Below are 26,227 nucleotides of genomic sequence, written 5' to 3'. Positions count from 1 at the left end.
CAGGTAATTTGGTTTACTTCATCAATTCGTGTAAATAATGAGATTTTTTTAAAGAAAACAATGTTTTAAAGGGATATATTAAAGATTAAACAAATATTGAGTGATGATGGTTTATCTTTTTTAAGTTTTTGAACAGTTTCGGGCTAGATATGGTGTTTGTTGTAATCTTTATAGTATTTTTCAGTTACTCATGCAATTCCCTAAGATTGGAAAAATACATTAAAAAGAAATCAGTAAATGATAATGAAATAAAGACGCAACAAGAAGATACGATATATAATTTGTTCAAAAGAACCGAAATATGTCGATATATACACCGAATATTACTTGACAATATATTTCAACCACCTAAATCTGAAAGGAAATGGGAAGAAGAAATATTCAACTAAAACTTAGACTGGATTGATATATACAATGTTCCTTACATGTCAACCCTGAATCAAAGACTTCGTTATTTTCAGTATGAAATTCTGCATAGAAATATTGGTGTTGATGAATTACTTTTTGCAATGGGACTATCTACAGACCTCTGTACGTTTTGTTCGAGCTCCACAGAAACAATCGCACATTATGTTTTAGGAATGCGATGTTACTCAAAGGTTTATTACTCAAATACAGGAAATTATGTTACAGAATCAAACTCAAATTACTAGAAGTGCTTTTATACTTGGTTCCACAGAAAACCCAAAGTGTCACAACGTGATTTATTTGTATGCAAAATACTTTATAATTTTCTGTAAGAAATAAAAAGAAATCATTACATTTTAGGCACTTTTATTAATTCTTAAAGCAAGCGAAGAAAGTAGACGAATATATGTCTGAAAAAAAAACACTATACAGGTTCTATATCTAATATCAGTTGGAATCGTATTCATATTATTTAGACGTTCTGTAGCTGCCTGTCAATTTGTACTATTTGTCTGTATGTATTGTACATGTATGTGACATTTATTTTGTACCTGAATGTTTAAGTTAATAAAATTTCTTTGTGAAAAAAGGAGATGTAGAATCAGATTTTACCCCTTCCCGTATTTATGAGAATATTATAGAATCAATACAAACTGACAATATAACTGGAGATTATACGGAGAGATAAACTTGTAATAATAGGACCTTCGCAAACCCCAAGACCCAGAAAACACCTCTGATTATAAGCCAATATCGGTCCCAGATACGAATTACAACATCGGTCACCAACCGTTCCAAAGCTATCCAACACTCTAACAAACATTGAAAAGGGAAGATTATAATTGAGTTGTGGAACAGTATAAGTTACCAGCGCCGGAACAAGGCTCTCTTCTACTGACGGAGGACAGAATGGAGGAGATTCCTGGTGGGGGAAAAAGTTACATTTTTTTGGTTGGTTGGTTGGTTGGATGGTTGGTTGGTTGGTTGGTTGGTTGGTTGGTTGGTTGGTTGGTTGGTTGGTTAGTTGGTTGGTTGGTTGTTGTTTTGTGTTGTTGTTATTTCGTTTGTTTGTTGCTGCATTTATCAAAACCGGCGTTCGTTACCCTTTATTGTGATTAAAAAAATGTCGGCAACTGGCAATAAATTCTGCTTGTGAGACATATGGATACGATTGAGACTTATATCGTCAGTAAATGATATAAACTCGAAATATCACAACATGGCGAGATTGTTTTTGTGTTGGGTATAATACCCCCTGTCCGTTAATAACTTGGAATAACAGTAGGTGCTGAATACACAGGACTATCCATTTTGTATTTTAGTACCGTGGCTGGCATTCTAAAGCGGTAGTTTACAGATTTTGAAAAAAAATGACGAAATACAATGGAACATAATATCAAATAAGGACGTAATAAAAGTAAACAAGATTTAGGTAATGTACGTTTAAAAGTTTGAGAATGATTATTTGTTTTAAGAACAGGAACTGTAATTTCTACATTTTTTCCCCTTTCTCCAGCCTTTTTTCTATGCCACCTCTTATAACCCACATGCACGACTCTAAGGTGTGTACCCTGGTATAAACCATAGGGCCATTGTAAAGACTGTCTAAAGAATGATGAAAGAACCCTTGGCTAGTAGCGGGGAGGAACTTTAGGAAAGGAAGAGGGGCATTCCAGTAGGATTGCTTCACATCTTACCTTCGGCGACTTTAAACGTTCATATTCCCTCAAGCATTTTTCTTTTTCCAGCTGAAAGTCGGTCTTGAGGATGCAAGAATATCTGCTTATTACGTTATATCACAGGGCAATGGTGTTCGTTAGAATACGTATTTTCACTGAATTACAATTTGCCTGTTTTTGTGTTGCGCCTTTTTCCGTCATTTTTTTCTCTCTCTCTTTTCTAGCTACTGATATCTATCTCTTTCTATCTTTAAGGCTACTCAGTATATCGGTGAACGATTTCTAATTAAACAGGAAAGCACTTGCATGCGAGGACCAAAATGGGCACACAAACGTTTCACTGGTATAGGTTGCACAGGACATGTGCTGCATGGTGTAAGTGAGTCGAACTTTTCAACTATTATAGGGATTGGACTTTTCATTGGAGCTTGATACGCAGTTTCAGCTTTGGATTAAACGGGGAAGACGTTCTGTCACCATGATTGCATTTCAGCTATGTTACATTTCAAGGAGCAATTACAATAGTTTCCTCTCTTTATCAGAAGCAAGATAGTCATCCTATTACATTGTCCATTTTACAATGAAATGCAAATAGGTTCACTCTATTGAAATAACTTTAATTTCATAGCAAACGGTTTCTTGAAGTTGGATCACCAGAATTTATTGTCGATTGTCATAGTTTCAGGTCTTGGTCTTCATTCTGAGTTTTGCCCATCTATTTTTGACAATTATTAACTGATATACAGAATTCTCGGTTTTGTGTAGATTGATTAAAATGCAAATGAATTGCATTCCGGAGACTACATCCTGCAGAAGTTGGTTGAGGAAAGAGCGAGTCAGGTCACCCACCTTGCCCGACACGGCGCTGAGGCTGATGCCAGTGTCCTCTTCCTCCTCTTCGTAGTCGCTGTCCATTGGGTCCTCGTCCAGGAGTTCGCGGACGATGTACTCCAGGATGCCCCGATGACCACGGGCGGCCGCGCAGTGCACGATCGTCAGTCCTTGCTGTTGGATACGGGATGACAGTATACGATGAATTGATTGGGGGAGATTGAATTTGGGTATTACCTGCAAACTATTTACAGGCGTCTACAATCTTCTGTTGTTGTTTTCGTTTTTGTTGTTGTTGTTTTCTTTCTAGCAAAGGAGCAACGGACAAACAATATGCCGATTTTCAAAAAAAGAGAGAAAAGAAGAAAGAAGTATTTCAAATGAGTATCACAGTAAATGACTCTATCATACGTAAATGGTTATAAATGGCCTGCGGTTATGGCGTTTATTCGTGTGTGGGCACGGTAGGTCCTACCTTGTTCTCAGCTTGCCTGTTGGCGCCTCCCATTACGAGGGTTTTCATGGCATCATCCTTCCCGAACCACGCGGCCCACAGCAGAGGATTCATCCCGTACTGGAGCGAGAACAGACACACCGCCGCGCCGACCGTAGATTATCATGTCGAGAGAAGACAAGAACAACTCTAATGAACGTTCATGTGTGATATTCTTTATGTTTTCACAACCCTGATTAGTTTTATCAGACCTTTGAAATATTCGATGTATCAGGGAAAAAGCTTTAAAAGTGGGTAACTAATGTGTGGCTGCGTTTTGCTAGAAGACAGTAATATCTCCTTTAAAATGGGGGAAATTATCTTTAATTTATCTTATTGCTTTTGCTCCATTCTCCTGATAACGATTTACTTCAGTAACTTCTCGACTTTGATACAGATTAAAACCATCAGGGAGAACAGTTGATTTCTCTGGGATGTTTTAGCACTATTGTGTCTTGCTAAAACAAAAACAAAAATACAGAAAGACAAAAACAAACACATACTACCACTCACACAAAGATTTCGTCACAATGATGAAGTGCTTCAATAACATTATAACAAGACTACTCTTTTTCATGGAGCATCAGTCATGATATCGAAAAAAAAACACTTTTTTATTACTCTACATTGGAAACCATTACAGTATCATAATGGCACGCAGGTATCAGCATTGCCTACACCGACAGTGTTGCCATAAAAAACGTCATGTGACCCACCTTGTCTCCCAGGTCGACGTTGGCGTCGGCATCCATGAGTGCGTTGATGACGTCGATGTGGCCTTGCCCAGCCGCCAATTGAAGCGCAGTGCGATCTCTCTGTAAGTAGAGATGTCATCACTTATTTGTATATTTGACCGCGATTACCTTCAATCTCATCATTATCTACGTCGTCATCATTATCATCAAACAAAAGTTCATTTTTCTTGAAAAAAACACATTCCATCAACTTGATACTGACATATATTAAGGGTAATGATTATCCCCCTCCTCTATGAAAGCCGTTAGTCAAGTGCTCTTACGTAATGCTAGAAAAGTAAAAGATGTGGAATTTTCTTTTCTTTTTTTTTTATAATTGTTGTCCACACATGACGCCATAAACTCAAGTAGTCTCCTCATCCAGCGGACCAACACCAAAATTTTAAAAACTCAAAGCTTTTGCATCGATTGTCCGAATTTCCTCAAACTTTCACTGATGTGTTCTACTAGTGATGCTGCTTTCACTCAATCCACATTTCTCTTTGGGTTTTGGATTCCTTTGATATACGCTCCGGTTACTGGAGCCACCATCAGACCATGAAGTAGGGTTCCTCGTTAATCTAACCGGATGAAAGGAAAAAGACTGTATACATGCACATTACCTCGTCCATACAGTTGACGTTGATCTTCTGCTTGATGAGGCTGTTAACCATCTCGACATCGCCCGTCCTCGCCGCCTCGTGGAATTCCCGCTCGACGGGAAGCACTGCAGGGGGTATACGACATTGTGATCAAGATAAGGATGTTGTTATAACAAAAATAAATTCTAAAATCTCACTTCGGAAAATTGAAAGCTCAAGAGGAGATATAATAATCATGCTTCATGATATCGTCACAATCATTCTATCTTGTGTTGGGGATACTGAAGTATACGATAAAATTATCATACAAAGTCTAAAATCTCACTACAGAGGATCACACACACACACACACACACACATACACACACACACACACACACAAATGCTACAAACTATGGTAATATGGATGTGACCGTCGGGATATACGATATCTGCTCAAGATAAAGATACAGTCAGAATGAGAAAAATGTCCCGCAGTATGATATGATAGCATACTAGTGGATTTTAATGTGTTATCGCAAGAAATGTTCACAGATACAGTGTAGCTTCACACACAAAATAACAACGAGCCCTGTTGCCATGCTCACCACAGCATCGTGAGGAATCCATTCAAAACGATAAAAAAGAGATGAAAATTCTAGACCTTAAAGAGACAGGGACAGAGACAAGATGGACATGAATGCACGTGCCCATCAAAACAGGAACGAAAGTACTCCGGCCTTTATCGTGACTTGCAATGAAAACTTACTGTAGCTACACATGAATCGTACGCGTCTCTGCATATTCGTATTAGTCGCCTCCGTTATTACTCCTTAGACCATGATTAACGCAAGAATTATATAGAAGTAAAAGATTCTGAAAACTGCTTATCCAAAAATGGCGAGTCAGGGACGTGAAAATCGAATCAGACGGTTCCTCAGCTTTTTAATCCCAGCGGAATCTCCGTCAGAGGCAAAATGACAAACATAAAAAAGTGTAGGGCCTACAGACGTACATAACTACAAAACATGAACTATGAATGAACTGGGAAGGACTAGGGACACATAACAATGGTCAAAAACAAAAGGGGTATGTTGAATGTCAAAGCGAGGTGCCAATCAGGTATGAACGGGGTATAATAAAGCAGAGGAGTTAGTAAAACAAGGAAAGGTAATGAAGGGCCAATGATGATCCCAAGGCTATATACTGGGTTAGCAACCTGTGAAGGATAAAGATGAAAAGGGAGACAACAAGATCAGAACACAACACAATGATGATGATTGTATCAAAAAAGTAAGAGAATAACCCAAAATGTGGTGTAATGAAGACGGAGGTCATTCAAGATACATAGAAAAGCCCATTGTTCATGAAGCTTGAGTGTAAAACTGTGGCAAATGATAATAAAGTGGGAACCAAGTAACTAACGTGTGAACAGTTAACGTATTGATGTTATACAAAATAATAATCATGTTCATTATAACAACAGTAATGATGAAATATGTGTATAAAAGATGTGTAAAATAAATGTAATAATACATACACAGGAGGCATAAAGAGACGATCATGAATAATAAGACAATGTGGGAAATGGGAGGAATTAAAATGTACCATGAAAGTGAAATGTGTAGGGTAAGGAAGGAAAGTGAAAAGATGATATCGCTCATTTCCCTCGTGAATGCTGAAGCCATGCATGCAGAGCTTCTCCCTGTTGGACCGCACTCTGTCGGGACTGCGGGACGGGTACCTAAATATTTGACACTCTTTAGTATCATGTCAGTGATAGAGTGGTTTGAATAGGGTACGAAGACGAAAACGGTGGCCAACTGGAATGTCAAGCTCGTTTGGTTTTTCTTCTTTTTTGACACATATTATCTGGCGCAATGATAAGTTTTCAATGGTGTTCGCTTACGACAGTGTCCGTGTTGACCGCATATGGGTTGTGGTAACAAGTTGAAGGTGTTTAGCAATTATTGTCTACAGCAGATTTCAAATGATCATCTAGATTGATCAAGAAGAACATTTTAACTATCTCTGTCCATCTCACTATTTCATTTTATTCATCTTGATGATTATAAATCCTTCTGATTGCAATGATCTTTAATGTACACATAATTATGCATATCCCAGACTGCGATTATCAACAGCAGCATAACAACGAGAACAATATTGATATCTTTCATCTAACTTATACAATAAAAGCAATAATTAACAAACTCTTTAACTAAGACTATTCGTTTGTGCTATGGTACTTTGACATTACCTGCAATCACAGCAACAACAAATAACAATGACAGACAATCAATAATCATACAATTTTCTGAGCAGGTGGCTGCTCTATTGTAAATAGATTGTAATGGCGCTGGAATGCGCAGTAAGTATATTTCAAGTATACACACACTCACTCGCACAGGTATTCGTTTGTAATCAATTGTGTTGAAATTTAAACGTGCATGTTGTTGCATGTATACATGCACACATTTACACAGATGTAAAATCAATGAGGTGTCCTGGGTATAATGTTTGAGTGTAAGAGAAGGACCATCTTTCTTACACTGTGAAGTATCATGCCTCTTCACTGATATGTTTTTGTAAGTGATAAAATAATAATTCTGATTACAATCATAACCCCTCGAGTTAATCTGTGATCGTATGAATACAAGATTTGCACCCGTCGAGCATTGCATAGCGACATTGTCTCGGCCCTTCGTTTCATTCATAATGTACAACCAACCAACCACCACCAACAACAACAACAACACCAACAACAGTAACAGCAACAACCACAAATACAACGACAACAAAAACGACACCGCTTACTTAAAGCTTGACGAAATGTGACAAAATGTGTTTTGAATCACGACATAGAAATCATCCTTTGACGTTCTCTGGCATAGCGAAACACGTATATCATTGCATTTATACACCTGTCGGATTGTAATAATTAAAGGGCACTTTGCATACATGACTTGTCAATGACAATTGCCTGAACCAATTGACGCCCACTACGATGCCGAACGGCTGATATTGATGAAGCGATTGTTATACTGATATGCTGTACCATATGAAATCTATCGCCCGACGAGATCCCGTATAGATGTGTACGAGAATTCATGCAGATTGCAATGAACAAAGACATTAAAGTCATAAGATAACTCGTAACTGGTGTATAGCAGCAAGAAGATACTCGCGGTTACATAGTTGAAGATTAATAACGGGAGGATGTTGTTAAACTGAATAATTATAATACACATATACAATCCATAACCAATCTTTGATATCAGACAATAGTACTTTAACATTTCTACAAGCATTTGAGTATGTTTTTCTTTTCTTTATCTTTTTTTTTGTGTGTGGATGATTTGATCATGAAAGACACTCTGTAACATTAGAATAGACCAGTTTGCAGTTTAACCCTGAATGTTAAACCATCAAAACAAAACAGTTGTAAATCTACTGTGTAGATATCACTCACTTATTGTACGTAATTCACTTGACTTGATTTTATTTTAATAAGCTCCTTTGAATTTTTAGCAGTTTTATTTCACCTCATAGTAAAGAAATCGTTCAGTAGCTGTCCATGGCATTGCTCATTGCTACTCTGTGTCTCATTAAGTCGTTTTGTCGCATAAATGACCTTTTCATCTGCAAATATTCATCTTTACATACGTTTCGATATCGCAAAATTTCAGTGAGAACAATGTTTTCTCATATCTTAATTTTGCTGTCATGGAGAGACTTGTTGTGATTCACCCACATATTTCAGGAAGTCGCATATAGTTGATTTTTTCGAGAAATACTTTTTGTTTCATCCGTGCAAAATGTTTACACAGATGTTCACACACAATGTTTACAATTTTCAAATCATTACAAACGTTTACATACTTCTGTGTGACCTTTTTTCAAACTTGTCCCGGAGGGTATTCACCGAGGAACATCTACTCTTATTGTTTATCATGTTTCCATTCTGCTACATAAATAACTCGCAACTTGTGTGATCCGCACATATCCATGTTTGTTTGCTTGTTCATTATCATGAAAGCTTATTCACACACAATGCTGAAGTCATAACAGTAAAGGACATGAAGAAATTTTCCACATACCTGCTTATGAAAGGCATTGACATTTGGTGCTGTGCCATATTTGATTATATACTCGACAACGATGTTCAGACGGTAATTGCACTCGTCGTTTATCACTGCACACCATGCATTTCTTTTTTTTTACTAATTTCAGCTGGTGCCATACGGACACAAGACGGAACATTTAGAATTATGCGCTATACTGATGGAATTTTATGTTAGCTTTTCAATAACGAGAATGATGAATGGTTAGGTCTGGTGTCAACAACCCTATACAATCATCCTTCACAGCGGTAAAGTTAGAAGTTTCTACCGGCAAACTTGGTGATGTAATATCGGTGATAGTGCCTTGAGCTACTCCATTTCATAAAATATATTGCGATTGAGTATGACTTCTCTGCATTACAGGGAGATGTTATATATCTTAAGAAATGCGCGGTTTCTTTGAAGCTACGGCACACACCTGCGGAGAGAGTAAACAGTGCATTCAAAGAAATCACTTTCATTTCAATATCCACACGTTCGAGATATGGTGGAAAAGAAAATCCGCATCTGAAGTTACTCTGCTACGAAAACTAAAAGACAAAAGTCGTACTTAATATCTGCGAAAGAAATGTCGTAGTACACGTGGGCAAAGATCATCATCTAAATGAAGGAGCATAGTGAAAGGGACAGAAGAAAACGGCACGGAAGAATAATGATGGAACAAACTATATATGTGATTGACATCGATTGGCATTTGTAAAGAATTCCGACAAACAGTGTATACCCGCTGATGGGGCTACTGGGTAAAGAATAATAGATAAATTAATTAATTAATACATGAATATATGAATGAATAAATGAATAAATGAATACAATATGAACAATCAAATACATACAATGTGTACATACGTTACATACACTGTACGTAAACAAATAAATAAATAAGCTGTGCAAATCGGGATCTGAAGTCTTGGATGAATACAAAATCAATTTGTTCAGTTTCCATCCGAATGGCGAATTTTCCTCGTGTTTCATTAAATTTTACAATCCATGTTACTTTATCTCTCCATTATTCATCATAAGTAAAGTGTAGTTTTTTTCCAAAATACGCTGAGCAGATCTCTTTGATTAACACCGTATTCTTTTCAACAGAGCATTGTTATTGATCCATTGTTCAATTGATGTTGACATTGAGAAGCAATACACCGATAGAATAACGTATGAAACAATTCATCCCTTCTGCTTTTGTGCAGATAGATATACACTTATTAATGATATTTACGGCTATGTTATACAACAACTTATAGGAGAAGACAGCATCATATACAGTGAATTATGACGTATACATTGAAAAAAAGAAGAGTTCGGAATATCGCAATTTTGACGAAAATAAGATATGCTGCATGGGACGTATGGTTGAGTGGATAAAGATAGATATGGGTTGATTATCATACTGTGCCATCCTTCTCACACTTGGTATCTTGTTACATGTCCGTATGGCCTGTATCGATGACAATATACTAATATGTAATGGAAATAGGTTTATCCAGAAAGACAAGTGCGCAAGTACCCACATTCTCTCCATCTTGCTTTCTCTCTTTCTGCTTTCCATGTACACTTTACCTCTCCTTCTTTTTCTTTATTACACTCATAGGCACTAGTGGAAAAATGAGCTCTAGAGCACCGGGCTAGCAATCCGGAGGTCTCGAATCCCGAATCCCATTTTCTTTGCTCATTTTTCCACTGATAAATTGTATTCATTTCTGGTCAGTTTCTCTTTGTTTGCGTTTGTTACTCACACTCATAATACACACATAAAAGACTAAAGAAAAAAAAGCAAGGATAGATGGAGATATGTTCACAGTTTGATATACAAAAAAAAAAATTGACACAATTATGCACACATATTACCCGTTAGGGGGATTTTCAAAAGTTTAGAAATTCCTTGCAAATAAAAGACAAAGAAGTAATTGATAGTAAAAACAATAAATAATGATGAGTAATGAGTATGGTTTAAAAAAAGTTGGATGACGTAATCAACAAGATTATCTATCTAAATCACATTTAGATGAATGATATACAAATACAAATGTAAACAGTAAAGTGTAAATCATTTTCACAGAGAAAGTGAAGATGTGGAGGTATACGAGAAGATCTATTGGTATAGTCCGAAGTGTGAGCATATTTCATAGAAGGTTGGAGCTTTGACTGCTGTTAAACTGTTTTGTGTGTGTAATGTGTGTTTTTGTTTTTGTCTTGTCTATGACGGGATGCTTTCGTTCGTAAGAAGATTAACGCGGGGGGGGGGGATTTACGGAAAGAGTTCCATATTATTTACGCCCCACTAACCTATATATAGGAGTATAAGCCTACTCTTATGTGGGGTCCGCATTACCGCAGGACACCGAGATCAACGTTACCCTAAATATAACCCTATAAACTCTAACCCTAATCCTAAACTCTCAACACTAATCTCATAACTTACACATATACATATCACTTTTTTTATTCCAATTTTATCGGGGTTACAAATTTATGGAACTCTCGCCAGATTTACAAGACTTCGGTACGGATAGAAATCACCCGACATGGTCAACTACGTTTTACAGGACAGTCATCAAACTTTATGGTGTATGGCCGAGAGATAAAACTGACCTCGTAAGGACATCAGTCGGTTAAGAATGAAACAAATAGCATGATAAGCACCTGGAACTTCAAAGGACCTGCGGCGAGATGCACCTGTGTGTTGTGTGTTCATATTTAGACTTCGGGAATTTAATTTCGATGCTCGATCGTAGCAGTATTGGCAAAATCATCCCAAGGAACTCACAGATCAAGAAGTAAATTTTATAGACACATATCTCATACCTGACAAAACAACACACGTAATCTGAGAATACTTACATATTTCCTCTTCATCGTCGAAATCTTCTTCCATTTCAATTCAATTTTCAACCCCAGGGCGGGGGTATAGAGTATAGATGATAGTTTCTTGCAGGACTGTCGAACTTCTGATCAGCTCTTTAATCCCATGTATGAACTTTTATGTTGGTGTTCCACGCTGCGTAAGTAACGACGTTAAAACGGCATTTTTAACAGTGTGAATGTTCCCATATTAGTCCGAGATTACCACTAAATCCTGTATGATGAAACAAATGGGTAGTCGAGAGCTCAAAATCAGCTCGCTACATGGCGCCTTCAACTACTGAAAAACTCGTTGTAGTACCACATTAAGTTTTAAACTTTAGCTGGGAGTTCCGCGTTATGAAGATGTTTATACGCTGCTCCGGGCGCCTGCACAAAATGCGTATGGCGTATGGGCTGGCTGGTTACTGAGGCGAGAGCGAGGGGGAGAGAGCGAGCGAGAATTCCAGAGGTGGGCTTGTATTGTGCCAGCAAACAAAAGTGATTTACATAACAATAGGGCCGTTTATGGGGCTCCTCAAGGCTGGGTGTATACCGTCAGAATGGCTCGCTTGTGATTCACCTTTCGGGGGATTTCATACAATGTTTATCAGTACTGTGGGATGACATGATTATCTGTATGATATCTATAATGAATGGGCGGGGGGGGGGGGTCTGCGATGTCAACAGACGTCATAGTTTTGTTTTGTTTGTAGTTTGTGTATGTGTGTGTGCAACATTCTTTATTATGTCAATAAGCAACGTAACAAGAAAGGTTGTCGCCAGGAATAAGCGTGCAGGTACACAGGGCACAGACAAAAAAAAAAAGATATATAAATTACATAATAGACTCGTGTCAAAGTATAGTAGAAAGATATTACAAAAATAATAAGTCAATATAAGATTACATATTACAAGCACATACTCGATAATACTGATACGCACCACACATAACAGCAAAATCAAAATTGCTCACCTGAAAACATTAAAAATACATGTATGTTCATCCAATCCCAAAACATACATCTTTATCTTAATTGTACAAGTTTCTCAAATTCTTCTGTTCTCTCCTTCTTTCTCTCTCTCACTATTATCACTCTCTCTCTCCCGCCATTTTAATCATCGTCTGCTTCCTTCTACGATGTACTTCCCTTGTTCTCTCTCCTCTCTATCCTCCTCCCCTTCCTGCTCTTTATGTCAGCTCCCTCCGCTCTTGTCCCTTCTCCTTATTTTCTAACTTCCTTTCGATTTATTCACTGGGATCCATTTTATCCCATTTCAAACTATATATCATCTATCCCACTTGAAAGAAAACAACCCATGAATAATAAAATCTAAAATTGTGTAATTATTCTCTTCTTTTTTTTCAATGGCGTGAGCAGAGTCTTAAATCCAAATGAAATGCGATTTTTGTTGTTTTTTTCTCCCAGTGATACAGTTCGTCATCACACATAGTATTCTGAAAATATTTTTTAAAAATCAGTATTTTTCAAGCATAATGAAAGAATAAACTTGGCTTACTTCTTTCACGAGTCATTATTTCGTATTATATTGGTATCTTTATTTTTACTAAAGACTTTAAATTATTTAAAAACCCTCGATTAACTAAATTGTGTGTAATTGAGGGTTTAAAGGTCCTGTTTACCTTTGGGAGCAGTGATTTTAAAAATGTTCAAGATATCACTTTTGATGCATATGTGTAGGTCAGTTGTATCACATAATATCCTACTATGTAGAATTTTTGCAATAAAGCCTAAAATATAAGGAGATATCAGTATTTTTCTCATTAAACCATAACTGTAGACGGTTTAGTCTGGAAATATTTTTAGTATAACTACTGTTCACATTTTGTATATCTTACAATACTTAACATCAATTATATTGGTTCAATTTTTTTACATTGGTTGTTTCTATCCCTAACTCACATTTTAGAACTATTTTGAAGCCCTAATGCTGGGTTTTTGTTTCATCTGCAAATGGTATTTTATGCCTTTAGCAATATCTTTGTTGGTATTCGATAATTTTGTTCTTTGTGCGTGAATTGTAATTTTTACTTTCACGACTCGGACTAGTTGAAAAACTGCCTTTGGCTTATATTAATATCGTGAATAAATGAAATGAATGAATGAATAATCTATAATTGGAATGCTAACTCAAGAAACAACTAATGTTTATCATTAAAGTTGATAATGAAAACATCGTTATTCATTGAAATCTCAAAAAACCTGTTGATTTTTTCATTTTTTTAAAAACTTTTGTATAATTGAGTATTTTCATCTAAAAAAGAATGCTCCTGCTTGTTTTGAAGATGACTTTTATCAAGGAAAAGAAGAAAATAACTAGCAAATTTCTACATCTTAATCCTCTTAGGTTCAATTAAACACTGACTGTTCTGTTTTATTTAGATTTTGCTCTACCCATCAAGGTTAACTTGCCTATAGCTAAGAACATTATTGTAACAGGCACAGATATATAAAGTTATAGTCCTCTCATTTTTCCACTTGGGATGACGAATGTCTGTATTTCTGTGGTTATTTCCTGGATCTCAAACAAACCAGTGACAAATCTGTTGGAGTCTTCATTTCTGCGTGTGAAACTCGCAATGTGCAATTATCGGGTGTCTTTGACACCTCTCATAACACACAGTAAAAACATGATGCATTATTTTCATAAAGGCCCAACCTTTTAAATAAATGTATATACATTTAATTATAGGCAGTGTAATAACTGAGGAACATGTTTACCTGATAGACCTGTAAGCAACATCGACAACTAGCAGAGAATCCTTTTATACGGCTAGCAGAGTAACAGCGCCATCTCTCGACTAAAAAGTTTGATCGTTCTGCTTATTCGTTGCACTGTCTTGATGTCACGTGCCAATGTGCTACAATGTATTTTGTTGTTATACACTGTAGTTCAATTTGTTAATATAGTCATACAATGTACAGTATTTTGCTTCGAATTTTACTACATTTCACAGTTTGTTTCCATTACGTGTCCCATTCATTCTCCTTGGTGTGTGTGTTGTTTTTTTAACCCTTGGTAATTAATAACAAGAAAGTGGGTCTCCTTGGATACCAAATGAGGTAAGTTTTGACAAAAGGCCGCGGTGCCGTACACGATCAAATGCACATCAAAAGTTTTCTTTACATTATAAAGCGAGAACCGTAATTTCTTGTTGATAGTCAAAGCATTGTTCCACTAATGGGAGGTGTAAGACAGCGTCTTAAAGGTCCAGTTTACCTTTGGGAGCAGTGATTTAAAAAATGTTCAAGATATCACATTTGATGCATATGTGTAGGTCTGTTGTCTGACAAAACACCCTACCATATACAATTTTCGCAATAAAGCCTAAAATATAAGGAGATACAAGTATTTTTCTCATTAAACCATAACTGTAGACGGTTTAGTCTGGAAACATTTTTATTATAACTATTGTTCACTCTTTGTGTATTTAACAATACTTAGCATCAATTATACGGATTCAAATTTTTACAGTGGTTGTTTCTGCCCCTAACTCACATTTTGGAACTATTTTAAAGCACTAATGCTGAGTTTTTGTTTCTTCTGCAAATATGACCTTTTCTCGAGGAATTCATACTGAGTGTCGTATAGAAGCTGGTGATTGTCACGGTGTTTTCGTACAATGTATTATAAATATGTTATGCTTATATTACATTGTATATAATTTCTCTGTTTATATAATGGAAATTAAATAAATTTGAATCTTTAATCTTGAAACTTGGATCTATATCATTATGGTCAAATAATGAGGCTTATACCGAAGACTTTGGAAATTATGGGAAGCAGAGATATTGGCCTGTATTTTGAAGGATCTTGTTTGTTTCCTTTTTTTTTTTCGATACGGTGATTACATGGGCAGATTTCCATTCAGAAGAACGTAGGTTTTAAGAGCAATCTGGATCAGCTAGGCAAGTTTTGGAGCGAGCTCAGGTGCACTATTTTTTCCTTAGGTACGTTTGCCGAGATCCCATCTCAGCCATTGGTCTTGTCTTGGAAGTGTCCAAAGAACGAAATTGTCTGAGAACGTTTTTGGATAAGAATTGTGAGGTTTAAAGTGATTCACTAGATTTTAGTGATAAACTAGGAGGACTCATGTCACTGTCATCAAGATTGACATTAGCAGCAAAGGTGCTGTCCAGTAGCTTAGCCCTTTCTGTCGCCTCGCTGACAGTTTGACCATCACTTACTGGTGGAGGAACAGCAGAGGATTTATTACTGTCAGTAACACAATTGACAAGTTTCAAGTTCCACCACTTCTTATTGTCTCCATATCAAAGTTTCTGATCTAAGAACTGCAGACGAGCACGTCTTATCATAATACTCCTGCAGGTTTGTCAGGTTGCATGAAAATTCCAACTCATTGCTTTCATTTGTGTCTCAGGCATATTCTTTTTCTTTTTAATCTTGTGCTATATTTTTGTTGAATAAATGAAAAACTACGTTTGGTTGGAATTTGTCCAATCTTGAGAAGATATACATGGGAACAGATGAGTATTCCTTCAAGTGTGTGATGTGTAGCGTTTTCGAACAATTCTTGATAAACATTGATTAAACAGGCTTACAATCGTTAAATAATTGAGTACATGTGTGTGCGTGCGTATGTATATGTATATGTATATACACATACATACATATGTATGTGTGTTTGTGTGTATGTATGTAATGATGTGTAAGAAAAAATGTATGTTTGAATATTAGTGTGTTCTCACATAGATAGGCACTTTCTCAGATGCACCGAACTGACCTCATCGAGCGAATGACTGATTTTCCACGAATTAGCGAGACCCCATGTTTAGCGTCATAAACCGCTTTGGCCAGGAAGAAAACATTGTTTTCGACCAATTGAATTACCACTCTTTCTCCATAAGTCACTGCAATATTTCCCAAGTTGATATTTGTCCATGGCAATTAAGAGAACATCGAGTGTCGACGTCTACATCCTAAACTAATTTCCTGATTCATCTAGGAGAACAGTAAAACTTTCAAGGATTTCCTAAAAATTTCGTTTGGTTGTCCTCAGGCATCAGTCTGTTAAGTCTCCCGGTTCATGAATATTCATTTTGACCGTATAAAAAAAAAAATAAAAAAATGAAAAGGTCATATGTGGTGACGTGTATATACCACATTCCTCTAATGAAAGATCCGGGAATGTTTTATCTCTGCTGCCGTGAGCCAATTTTCCGACTCGAGTCTTCCCTATTCCCATGTGCTGATTTGGCAAAAGGCAGCTAGGTGCCTTTTTGACAGAAATCTGGTGATAAAGCCAGGGGAGAAAGAAACATACAGATAGATTGATTACGTCAATCCCGAGTGAGCTAAGCCTTCTGGTCCTCCATGGATGTCCACATTTCCTGTCACACAATACAAACACACGGTTACTCGCAAAATCGCAGTTGAAGTGTAATAGGCACACACAGATAAGACTGGCCTCTGTTCGAGGATTTGCATCACGCACGCTTGATTTAGTAGTGTCCGAATTCAAAAGGATGATATAGTTTTGGTTGAGATGGCTATTCAGGCTTTTTTCGAGTTAACTAGAAACCGCTTGTACGAAATATTAAAGAGGATACAATTCTAAGAGGAATCAAACGTTTATTTGACGAAAATTGGTTTTGAAAAGGCCGAGTAAAACAAAGTGGTCATAATAAAAGGCGGGACCAACTTTTTATTAGAACTTCTTTGTCTGTGGATATCTCGGCCATTTGAAAACCAATTTTCATCAAATAAACCTTTAATTCCTCTTAGAATTGTATGCTCTCTACTATTTCATATAAGTGGTTTCTAATAAATCTCACAAGAAGTTAAAAGCTGAATCTCCATCTCAAGCAAAACTAAAAAATCCTTCCTTTAAAGTGGAATATGTTACTGCTGATATACTACATGTATTTTCTTTCATTCGGTTCTAAGTATATCGATCTGTGGCTTAAGGGAGATGCTTACTCAATAATATTAGTGATATTATTGAGTCAGAATTTGTTTCATTTATCAGGAGATACTACTTTTCTTCTTTTTTTTAATTTATGATTGCAAGAAAGCCCTATATTACCAAAGCCTTCGATCATGAACAAAGAATACCTCTTTCAGACTTTCAGGAGTATATGGAGCAAAGTGTTTTTGAGGGGATGTTGTTTGTTCGATCGTTTTGTTTGATCGACTGAATTGATACAGATTTACATGTTGCCAATCAAAGTGTGTAAATGAGAGCAGCGGTTTTCATGTTTTGAATTATGTTGCATCAAATTTTGGACAACGCACTCCATGGCAACGTTTTTATTTTGTCGTCATCATTATCCATGTTCCACGCCCTTTCCTTTGCAACTTTCCTCATCCCGCGTTCTCGGCGTCGATCGCTGTTATTGCTGTCGATTTAAAACTTCACACGACTTCCTCTTGAGCCGGCAGGAAGCATTGTCAGGATTTCTGATATTTTCTTTGAGCTTTCACGTCTTGTCAAGGACACGCGTGGGATGAAGAATTACAATAACATTATCACTGTTATCCTGGCAATAATGGCTAAACGCTATTCCTTTCTCATCCCGGTGTCGTGTCCGACTTTCAAATCCTGCATAGCTGACGTATAACTACTTCATGAGACAACCCTTTATAGAAGTCGAACTCGGCCATTCACAAGGATACCAATCTTATCTGTCGCGACAAAGTACACACGAAATGTTGTTGATTTGACGGGAAGTCTCTCCCACAAATCAACTCAAGTTTGCGCCATGCCAATATCAATCATTACAATTTCACTTTGAGCTCACGCGACTTTGTTTTCATGTCTCGCTCATTAGGGGGCGCTGCATCCACTTATCACGGATTTTTTTTTCCCTCTCTCCTTTGAGGCGAGCAATCGTTGTGGATCTGGTCGCCGCGATAAGGACATTTCCGTCAGAGCAGACGAAATGTCCTACTCCCTGGGGAGATACAAAATGTGTTCAAACGGAGGGCAAACGGTCGAATTTGGTCTGTTATCATCTGTTTAACCCACTGAAGACCGACCCTCTAAAATTTCAGGCGTTGTTTGTAGGTGCCAGATTTAGTGCTGGTTATGTCAGAGTTAAGGCGATCCAACCTGTAAAGGTCTTCATACGGGATCACGTGCTCAGGGTAGGAGCCCAATTTGCAACCCCGTCTTCTCCGCAGTTTTCAGGAAATTTCATTTGAAAATGGTATCTGGTATCAGAACAGTATGTGCCCTACTTACGTTAAGTCTATTTATGGGTCTAGCAATGAGACATGACAGCATCTCCGGAATTCTCCTTTTATACTTCGCTTTTTTTCTTTTTTTTTTGGTAATGATTTTACGACATCTTCCTTTCGTCACAAACATGAGGCCCTCACTTGCAGATAATGAAGGAGGTCAGAGAAGCGCATTAATGAGGATCGTAGAAACGACACGAGTGGCAAACATTATTCAACAGCCAATTCACTGCAGTGGCCGATAAACATTTACTGAAAGTATTGACCGTTTGATCTCAGGACTTCTGAAAGTGGACATAAGAATTCAAAGCAAATTGCGTATAGATCGCGTCGACGTATCGCCTTCATATTTCGGTATCAAAACCTTGAATAGTCTGCGCTGAAAATCCATCAGGGCCTATAAAATAAGGCCTAATTATGTAATTCTGACACAAAAATAGTTTGCATGATATGCATGATATATGTTTGTTTGGTTGTTTGGGTGTTTTAACTGGCCAATAAACCTTTTTGGTGATTAATCCGGCACCTGCAAGCTTGATACATATTACGATTCAATGAAAAGCAAGAAGATGATATCTAAAATTAAAAAGCGTATTGAAACAGACATGTGATGTGGACGTGAAAAAAAAAAATTGAACAATCTCTGAATCGCTGGTTTTCTTTATTTTTTCAAACGTACGGTGGAGAGATTAGTTAACAATATGTCACTGTCATGGGGATACATGCAATATCTAAAACTACGTGACTGTCTTCTTTGTTATTGTTCCTATTTTAATGGAACATTTACAGTTCTGCTTGTTTAATCTGTTTATTACAGTCATCTTAAACATGTAAGAAATTTCAGTGTAAAATGAAACTGAGCATACTGTTTATGTTATTATATTGTTATATAGCTCGTTGTTCTGTAAATTGGCACTAGTGTGCTATATCTACCCGATGAGCTGTCACTCAACATATCCAAAAGCCAATTCAGTTCCCAACTCCCGTCGATAATTGTGTTTGCCAAAATATCTAAAAAGTTGGCTATGTCCCCTTCCCCCCCCCCCTTTCCCAGCTAGTCAAATAGATGTCGGCAGTCTTCATATTTGTGCTTAAAAGTTGTGTTTTTCTTGCATCCACAGTGGGTATTGATTGCAAGAATCATTACAAGGAGGACTGAGAAATCGTACTTATACGCTTGACCAAATGGTATAAAAAATGGTACAAATGGTACTTTCAAATGTCTCATTCATGCTCGAAGTACATCACGTTTCCCCCAGAGTATAGTCTTGTAAATACGTCTTTTGTAGTCGATGAATTTTACTTATACAATGAACTGAACATTGGATGAAGGAAAAAATGTTACCAAATAACCAAATATGCAGGGCTGATATATATATGATAGCTAAAACGACAGTGTATATGGACATTTTTATGTTACCATCATCATCATCATCATCATCATCTTCATTATCATTATCATCATTGTCGAACCATACTCCTCATAAATCATGCCTGGTAGCAACATCTCCACCCCAATTTACACACACACACACACACACATACACACAAACACACAAATAAATAAACAATTAAACATGCAGCCACACTTGTCAACAGGCATATTATTGTCATGCACCGCGGTTTTTTAAACATATACAGATAAATGAGCAAATAACAACAACAACAATAACACTACAGCCTTGCTGTATGATGATCGTACTACTGCATGATTATTACAGCATCATTGAATGCTATTTGTGGAAAACACATTATTATTAAGTAGGTTGACTGAATAAAATGGTAGACATGGGGTCAAACAAAAGTGTTCAGATCCTGACGTTTATCTATCCAAGGTGACAGGAAACCACTTTACCTATCAAATTCTTTCATTGTCGCAAAACTCGAACTCACGCATTGACCTTTACATCTAGCATTGAGTTAAAACTGGGGAAATTTCGCAGTCAGCCCTTCGTCCCTTTAAACTTCATCCGTGACAAAGTCATGAATGTGTCGTAGCGGCATAATAAGACGAAACATTTTATAGGGATAGGTATCAAAAGAGGACATTCTGCAGCGTAGCTTCAATCATATTCAATTCGATTCAATTCAATTCAATTCAATTCAATTCAATTCAATTCAATTATTTTCATTCTTCTTTTTCCAACAAAACATTATAGCACAGAATAAAGCAGGAATTACATCATAAACATAAATATTCGACTTTGCAAGGATAAATGATACAGATAAATATAAGAATGAATACTGGCAAAAATACAAAGTTATGCTTCAGTTGAGATTTAAAAAAAAAAGAATTGAGAGGTCCACTAAAAAGCAAGCTTGTATATTGTGAACCACTCAAAAAAAGAAATCTCATGACTAAACTTATTTGCAAATACTTATCACAAATATAATTTAAGACAGGACGGAACAAAACAGGAGAAACACAACAACATGACACGACTTGATTATGATCAACGTCTGTTTCTTTTGGGATTTTGAGACAAATAGGGACAAAGTACATTGGCAAGACTGAGACAATATTTTGAAAACCTTAGTGTGTTAGTTGTCTGTAAATTTGAGAACGATAACCGTGCTTGAGGTTACAGCTGTAATTTCGTTTAAAGTCTAGGCGAAGCTTAGGTAAAATTGAATCGTGTTTCAAACAAAGTAAAATAGAGAAAGTTCGTCTACTTTAAAACACTTCCTTTAAAGCATTCTTTATCATGGGGTATCCCATTATACAAACTTAAGAAAAGAAAAGGATGAAAATGTACAGAAGACCATGCGCGCGTGTGTTTCAACTGTACCAATGCGAATTTTAGCGAATTGGACTGTTTGAAAGAAACAAATCTTATTGATAGAGATTAGTGAAGTAAAATATAAATATCATGTTCTTGTCACCTTATACGAGCATGAAGTAAAATGAGAAAAACGAGATAGTATCAGTGTCTGACTTCAAATAAGAAGTTCTTACATTTTAAAGTTTTTTATTTTTCTTCGCAAAACATTGATATTACTTACAGTCTCATTGACAAATTGTATATCAGTTGACGATATCAAAACTTTTTTATTGATTTGTATACATCATATTGCAAACTCATATTTGGGCAATGAATTAGCAATCACACACAGCCCCTCGTCTTTCAAGTCACAATGGCTGGTTATTATTACTAATCTGAAGTGATACGATGAACATTTTCTTTCTTGTTTCTATGGGTTTTTTAAGACAAATGAATGAATATTTGATAACAGGTCGGTTGACTTGAGAAACTAGCTACTAGACAGGCAAACTGAACTCATCACCTCATTTCGTTTGAATATATTTTGTGTTTGTGACAAGTTCCAAGCATGGAAAACTTTGACACTTATCATCCTTTTCTTTGTGGAAATTTAGTGAAAATCTAACCTTGTGTTTATCTGATTTCCTGCTTTTCATTTAAAAGTTAGTTGCACAATACAAAACATTGAGTTGTTTTTCCTTTAACAAAACTTGCCTACGTGCTGGTTTAAGAGTTCTGTTTCGTCATATTCTACAATTTTAGATTGCATACGAGAGCATGTTTTTGTTTGTTTGTTTGTTTTGACAAAAACAACTATCAGACATTTCGGTAAACCACGAGAAATTTCAAGGACGATTCCTGTTTTTTGCAGAGAGTTAAGTGATAGAAGACATTAAATGATCTGAAACATAAAATGAACCCTCGAAACTTTGCACTTATGGGGTGATCATTGTGGAAAAACGCTTCCGCAAATGAATAGACGGAAAAGCGGAAATGTTATAATCGTCATCGTTTTCGAGGAAAATCATGCGTGCTAATGTACTTGTAACTCAAAAATGGCATTCCCACATTATTACAATGGCACATTTTCGATTAGCAGTGCACTTTTATAGATTATTGGTTCATTCATTCATTCGTTTTCTCATCCATTCATCCACTCGTCCATCCATTTGTCTGGGTCCTTTTTTAAATTCACTCAATATGGTTATTCATACTTTTTTTTCAGTATTCTTTCTTTGTGCGTAAACATGACAATGCACATGACATGAGGATGCGGAAAGAACCAGAAAAGCACCCAGAGAGCGCGTAGACCTTCGCCAAGCAGTTAATTTCCACTCATATTGTGAGTGTCACCCTACATTAATTTAGTCCTACTTTCCCACTGCGTAATGAACACCGATCAACGGACATTATCATAATGGAGAGTACCAAAAAAAAAAAAATAAATAAATGATGGCTATGCTACGTAATCTAGCTACTTATTGCTGAGTTATACATAGATTTTATGCTGAAAACGGTCCTATTTCCCGATGATAAAGAGTCCTTTCATTAAGAAAAAAATCAAAAGGAGCAACCCTACGGATAAAAACAGACAAAAATATGTGACTTACAAAAACACGCTTACTAATTTATTGCGTTTACAAAAGAGAAAATTTTATGTCAACCGGATAATGAAATATAAAAATGATATTAAGAATACTTGGAAAACAATAAAAGATGTTATGAATACATCTAATGATGCATCTAGTATTTCAGAAGTACGATGGGGTAATACCTCAAGCAATGTACCTGCTGGTATGGCCGAAATTTTTAATGATTTTTTTGCATCGATTGGGAAAAATTTATCACAAAGTATCCCTTCATCTAATAAAGTGTTTTCTGATTTTTTAGATATACCTAATCCTAAAACTATATTTTTGGACCCTACGTATAATGAAGAAGTTATTGATATTATTAATAATTTGAAAGAAGGGAAAAGCCCAAGATGTGATGGAATCGATAATTATTTGTTGAAAAATATAATTCTTCAAATAACAGATCCTTTAGTACATATTATTAATCTATCACTTAGTACTGGGCTTGTACCAAGTCAAATGAAGACTGCCAAAGTTATACCTATATATAAGAAAGGGGAGAAAAATGATGTCAATAATTACAGACCAATATCGTTATTAACTTCAATTTCTAAAATTTTGGAAAGAATAGTATATATCCGAACTGTAAAATTTTTCAATATGAGTAATATATTTACGAATTTTCAATTTGGATTCAGAGAAAATCACAACACCACCCACGCTTTACTTACCTTTGTGGAAAAGATTAGACACATGCACTTGATACATTTTCGCATACAATAGGCATCTTCCTGGACTTCTCAAAGGCTTTTGATACGATTAATCACGGTATACTTCTTTCTAAGTTATCCCATTATGGTATTCGCGGAAAAGCCTTGCAATGGTTTACGAGTTATTTATCTGACAGATTTCAATATGTACATGTGAACAGTTTTGATTCTTCTATGAAGAAAATAGAATGTGGTGTTCCGCAAGGAAGTTTGTTAGGCCCACTGTTATTTATAGTTTACATTAATGATTTTTATAGATCTTCAGATAAACTCTCTTTCATATTATTCGCGGATGATTCCAATCTTTTTTATTCCCACCCTGACCCTAATACTTTGATTAGTACAGTGAATGATGAATTGAAGAATGTCTCACAATGGATATATGCAAATAAATTGTCACTGAATATTGAGAAGACAAAGTATATGTTTTTCAGTAATTCTTTAGATAGATTATCAGGTAATGTTATATTTGACACTACTCCCCTAGAAGAGGTTTCGTCTATTAAATTCTTAGGTGTTTGTGTTGATAATAAGTTATCATGGAAGTGTCACATAAACAATATTTGTAAAGTAATTGCACGTAACATAGGCATAATGAATAGATTGAAATATTATCTTCCTTCTTCGGCTTTGATTACGCTTTATTCAAGTTTGGTATTGCCGTACTTGAATTACGGAATTCTTGCTTGGGGGAATACATATTCGACATTGTTAGATAAACTTTTTCTTCTGCAAAAGATGGCGCTCAGAATCGTTTTTAACCTTCATATCCGAGCACATACTGACAAGCTTTTCCTTGAGCACAAAATTCTGAAAATAAAAGAGTTGTATTTGTTTCAACTTGGTCAATTTATGTTTAATTACAACTGCAATCATCTACCCAAAATATTTTATTCTTTATTTCACCGTAACAGCCACGTACATAATTATCCCACTAGACAATCTAAAGAATTTCATCTTCCCTTAGTTAGAACTGTACACACTCAAAATACATTTGTTTATACCGGACCCAGATTTTGGAATAGCTTAGATAATGATCTAAAAGAATCTGTGAAGTTAATTACATTTAAGTATAAACTCAAAAAATATTTGTTTTCTAAATATACCAGTTAATTCTGTTCAATGAAAAAACTCGTCATGTTTCACTTTTCCTTGAGATTTTGCAGTGTGTCCACAGACCTTTTCCATCCCTCTCCTTTTCCTTCTCTATTCTTCCCTGCTCCTTTTTCCTCGTTCTTCGTTGTCCAGTATCTGTCTGAGTGCATTTCCTCAAATTCTGTTATTTCTGTGTATTGTGTTATTGTTGTTGTTGTCGTCGTTATGTTTTTTGTGGCCGATTGCATATCTTCCTTTCCGTTCAATTTTCCTGGCACACCTGGCCCCATAGTGTCTGTGCCACAAATGTGATATGTTATATAGTTTATACGTTTGCATCCTAAAATCCTAGTAAGTGTTGTTTATAGTATCAACATCATTATATCAATGAGTAAAATGTACAATAGTATATAGAAGAATTTAAAATGAATATGTCTTATTGGTATAACAAATTGGTGCTGTTGTTGTTTTGTTCCAGTGTTCCACGTTTTACAAGCGTGGCTTTTTTAGTGGAACACTGTTTTCCATCATTGTGATTTTTTACTATTTTTGTTGCCATGACAAAGTGCATTGTTTCTTTTTTCCGACATCATTCGTGTATAATTTATATTGTATTGAAAAAAAAAATCTTTTATCGGACGAGTGTAAGAGAAATGAAAAAAAAATTGTATCACTTTGGATTATGTCAACTTTTTCTTTTCTTTTCTTTGTGATGATGGAAATAAATAAACTATTGAATTGAATTGAATTGAATTGAAAAGAATCCAGATGGTGACGTTGATCATTTCCAAAATTTGATCGTCTATTTCTTATATCATTATAAATTTTTCGTTTAAAAAATCATTCAAATCAGTCCATATCTTTTAAAGTTGTTTTGTGTTAACAGACAGACAAACAAACAAACCAATACTGGCAAAAACATAACCTCCTTGGAGTAGGTAATAAGACACATTGATAATTAGGACCTATGATAGCGTAGGGATTAATACATTTCAACATATCACAGAACATACATTGTACAGAGGCATTGCAGTATTGTAGAGAACCTGAATCATCATGATAATCAGTACGAAGTCATAAGAGTATAAATATCAAAACAAAGAACGTG

General features: G+C 36.0%; 1 protein-coding gene across 1 annotated transcript in view; it reads right to left on the bottom strand.

Moving 5' to 3' along the window:
* The window catches only part of LOC139735081 (uncharacterized), a 55,621-nt gene extending 43,774 nt beyond the window's left edge, over positions 1 to 11,847 (bottom strand). Inside the window, exons 1-5 of the mRNA XM_071645853.1 lie at positions 11,695 to 11,847; positions 4,769 to 4,872; positions 4,128 to 4,226; positions 3,394 to 3,492; positions 2,937 to 3,092 (exon numbers count right to left, since the gene is read on the bottom strand). Of these exons, the coding sequence (XP_071501954.1) occupies positions 2,937 to 3,092; positions 3,394 to 3,492; positions 4,128 to 4,226; positions 4,769 to 4,872; positions 11,695 to 11,728 (492 nt within the window). The 5' untranslated portion in view covers positions 11,729 to 11,847. The remainder of the gene's footprint in view (positions 1 to 2,936; positions 3,093 to 3,393; positions 3,493 to 4,127; positions 4,227 to 4,768; positions 4,873 to 11,694) is intronic.
* Positions 11,848 to 26,227: the final 14,380 nt, after the last annotated feature.

This window comes from Diadema antillarum, unplaced genomic scaffold (genome assembly GCF_040938485.1).
Source record: "Diadema antillarum isolate AM-2024a unplaced genomic scaffold, OU_Dant_1.0 seq00000563_RagTag, whole genome shotgun sequence".
NCBI lineage: Eukaryota > Metazoa > Echinodermata > Echinoidea > Diadematoida > Diadematidae > Diadema > Diadema antillarum.
This window is presented reverse-complemented; position numbering and strand designations above follow the sequence as displayed.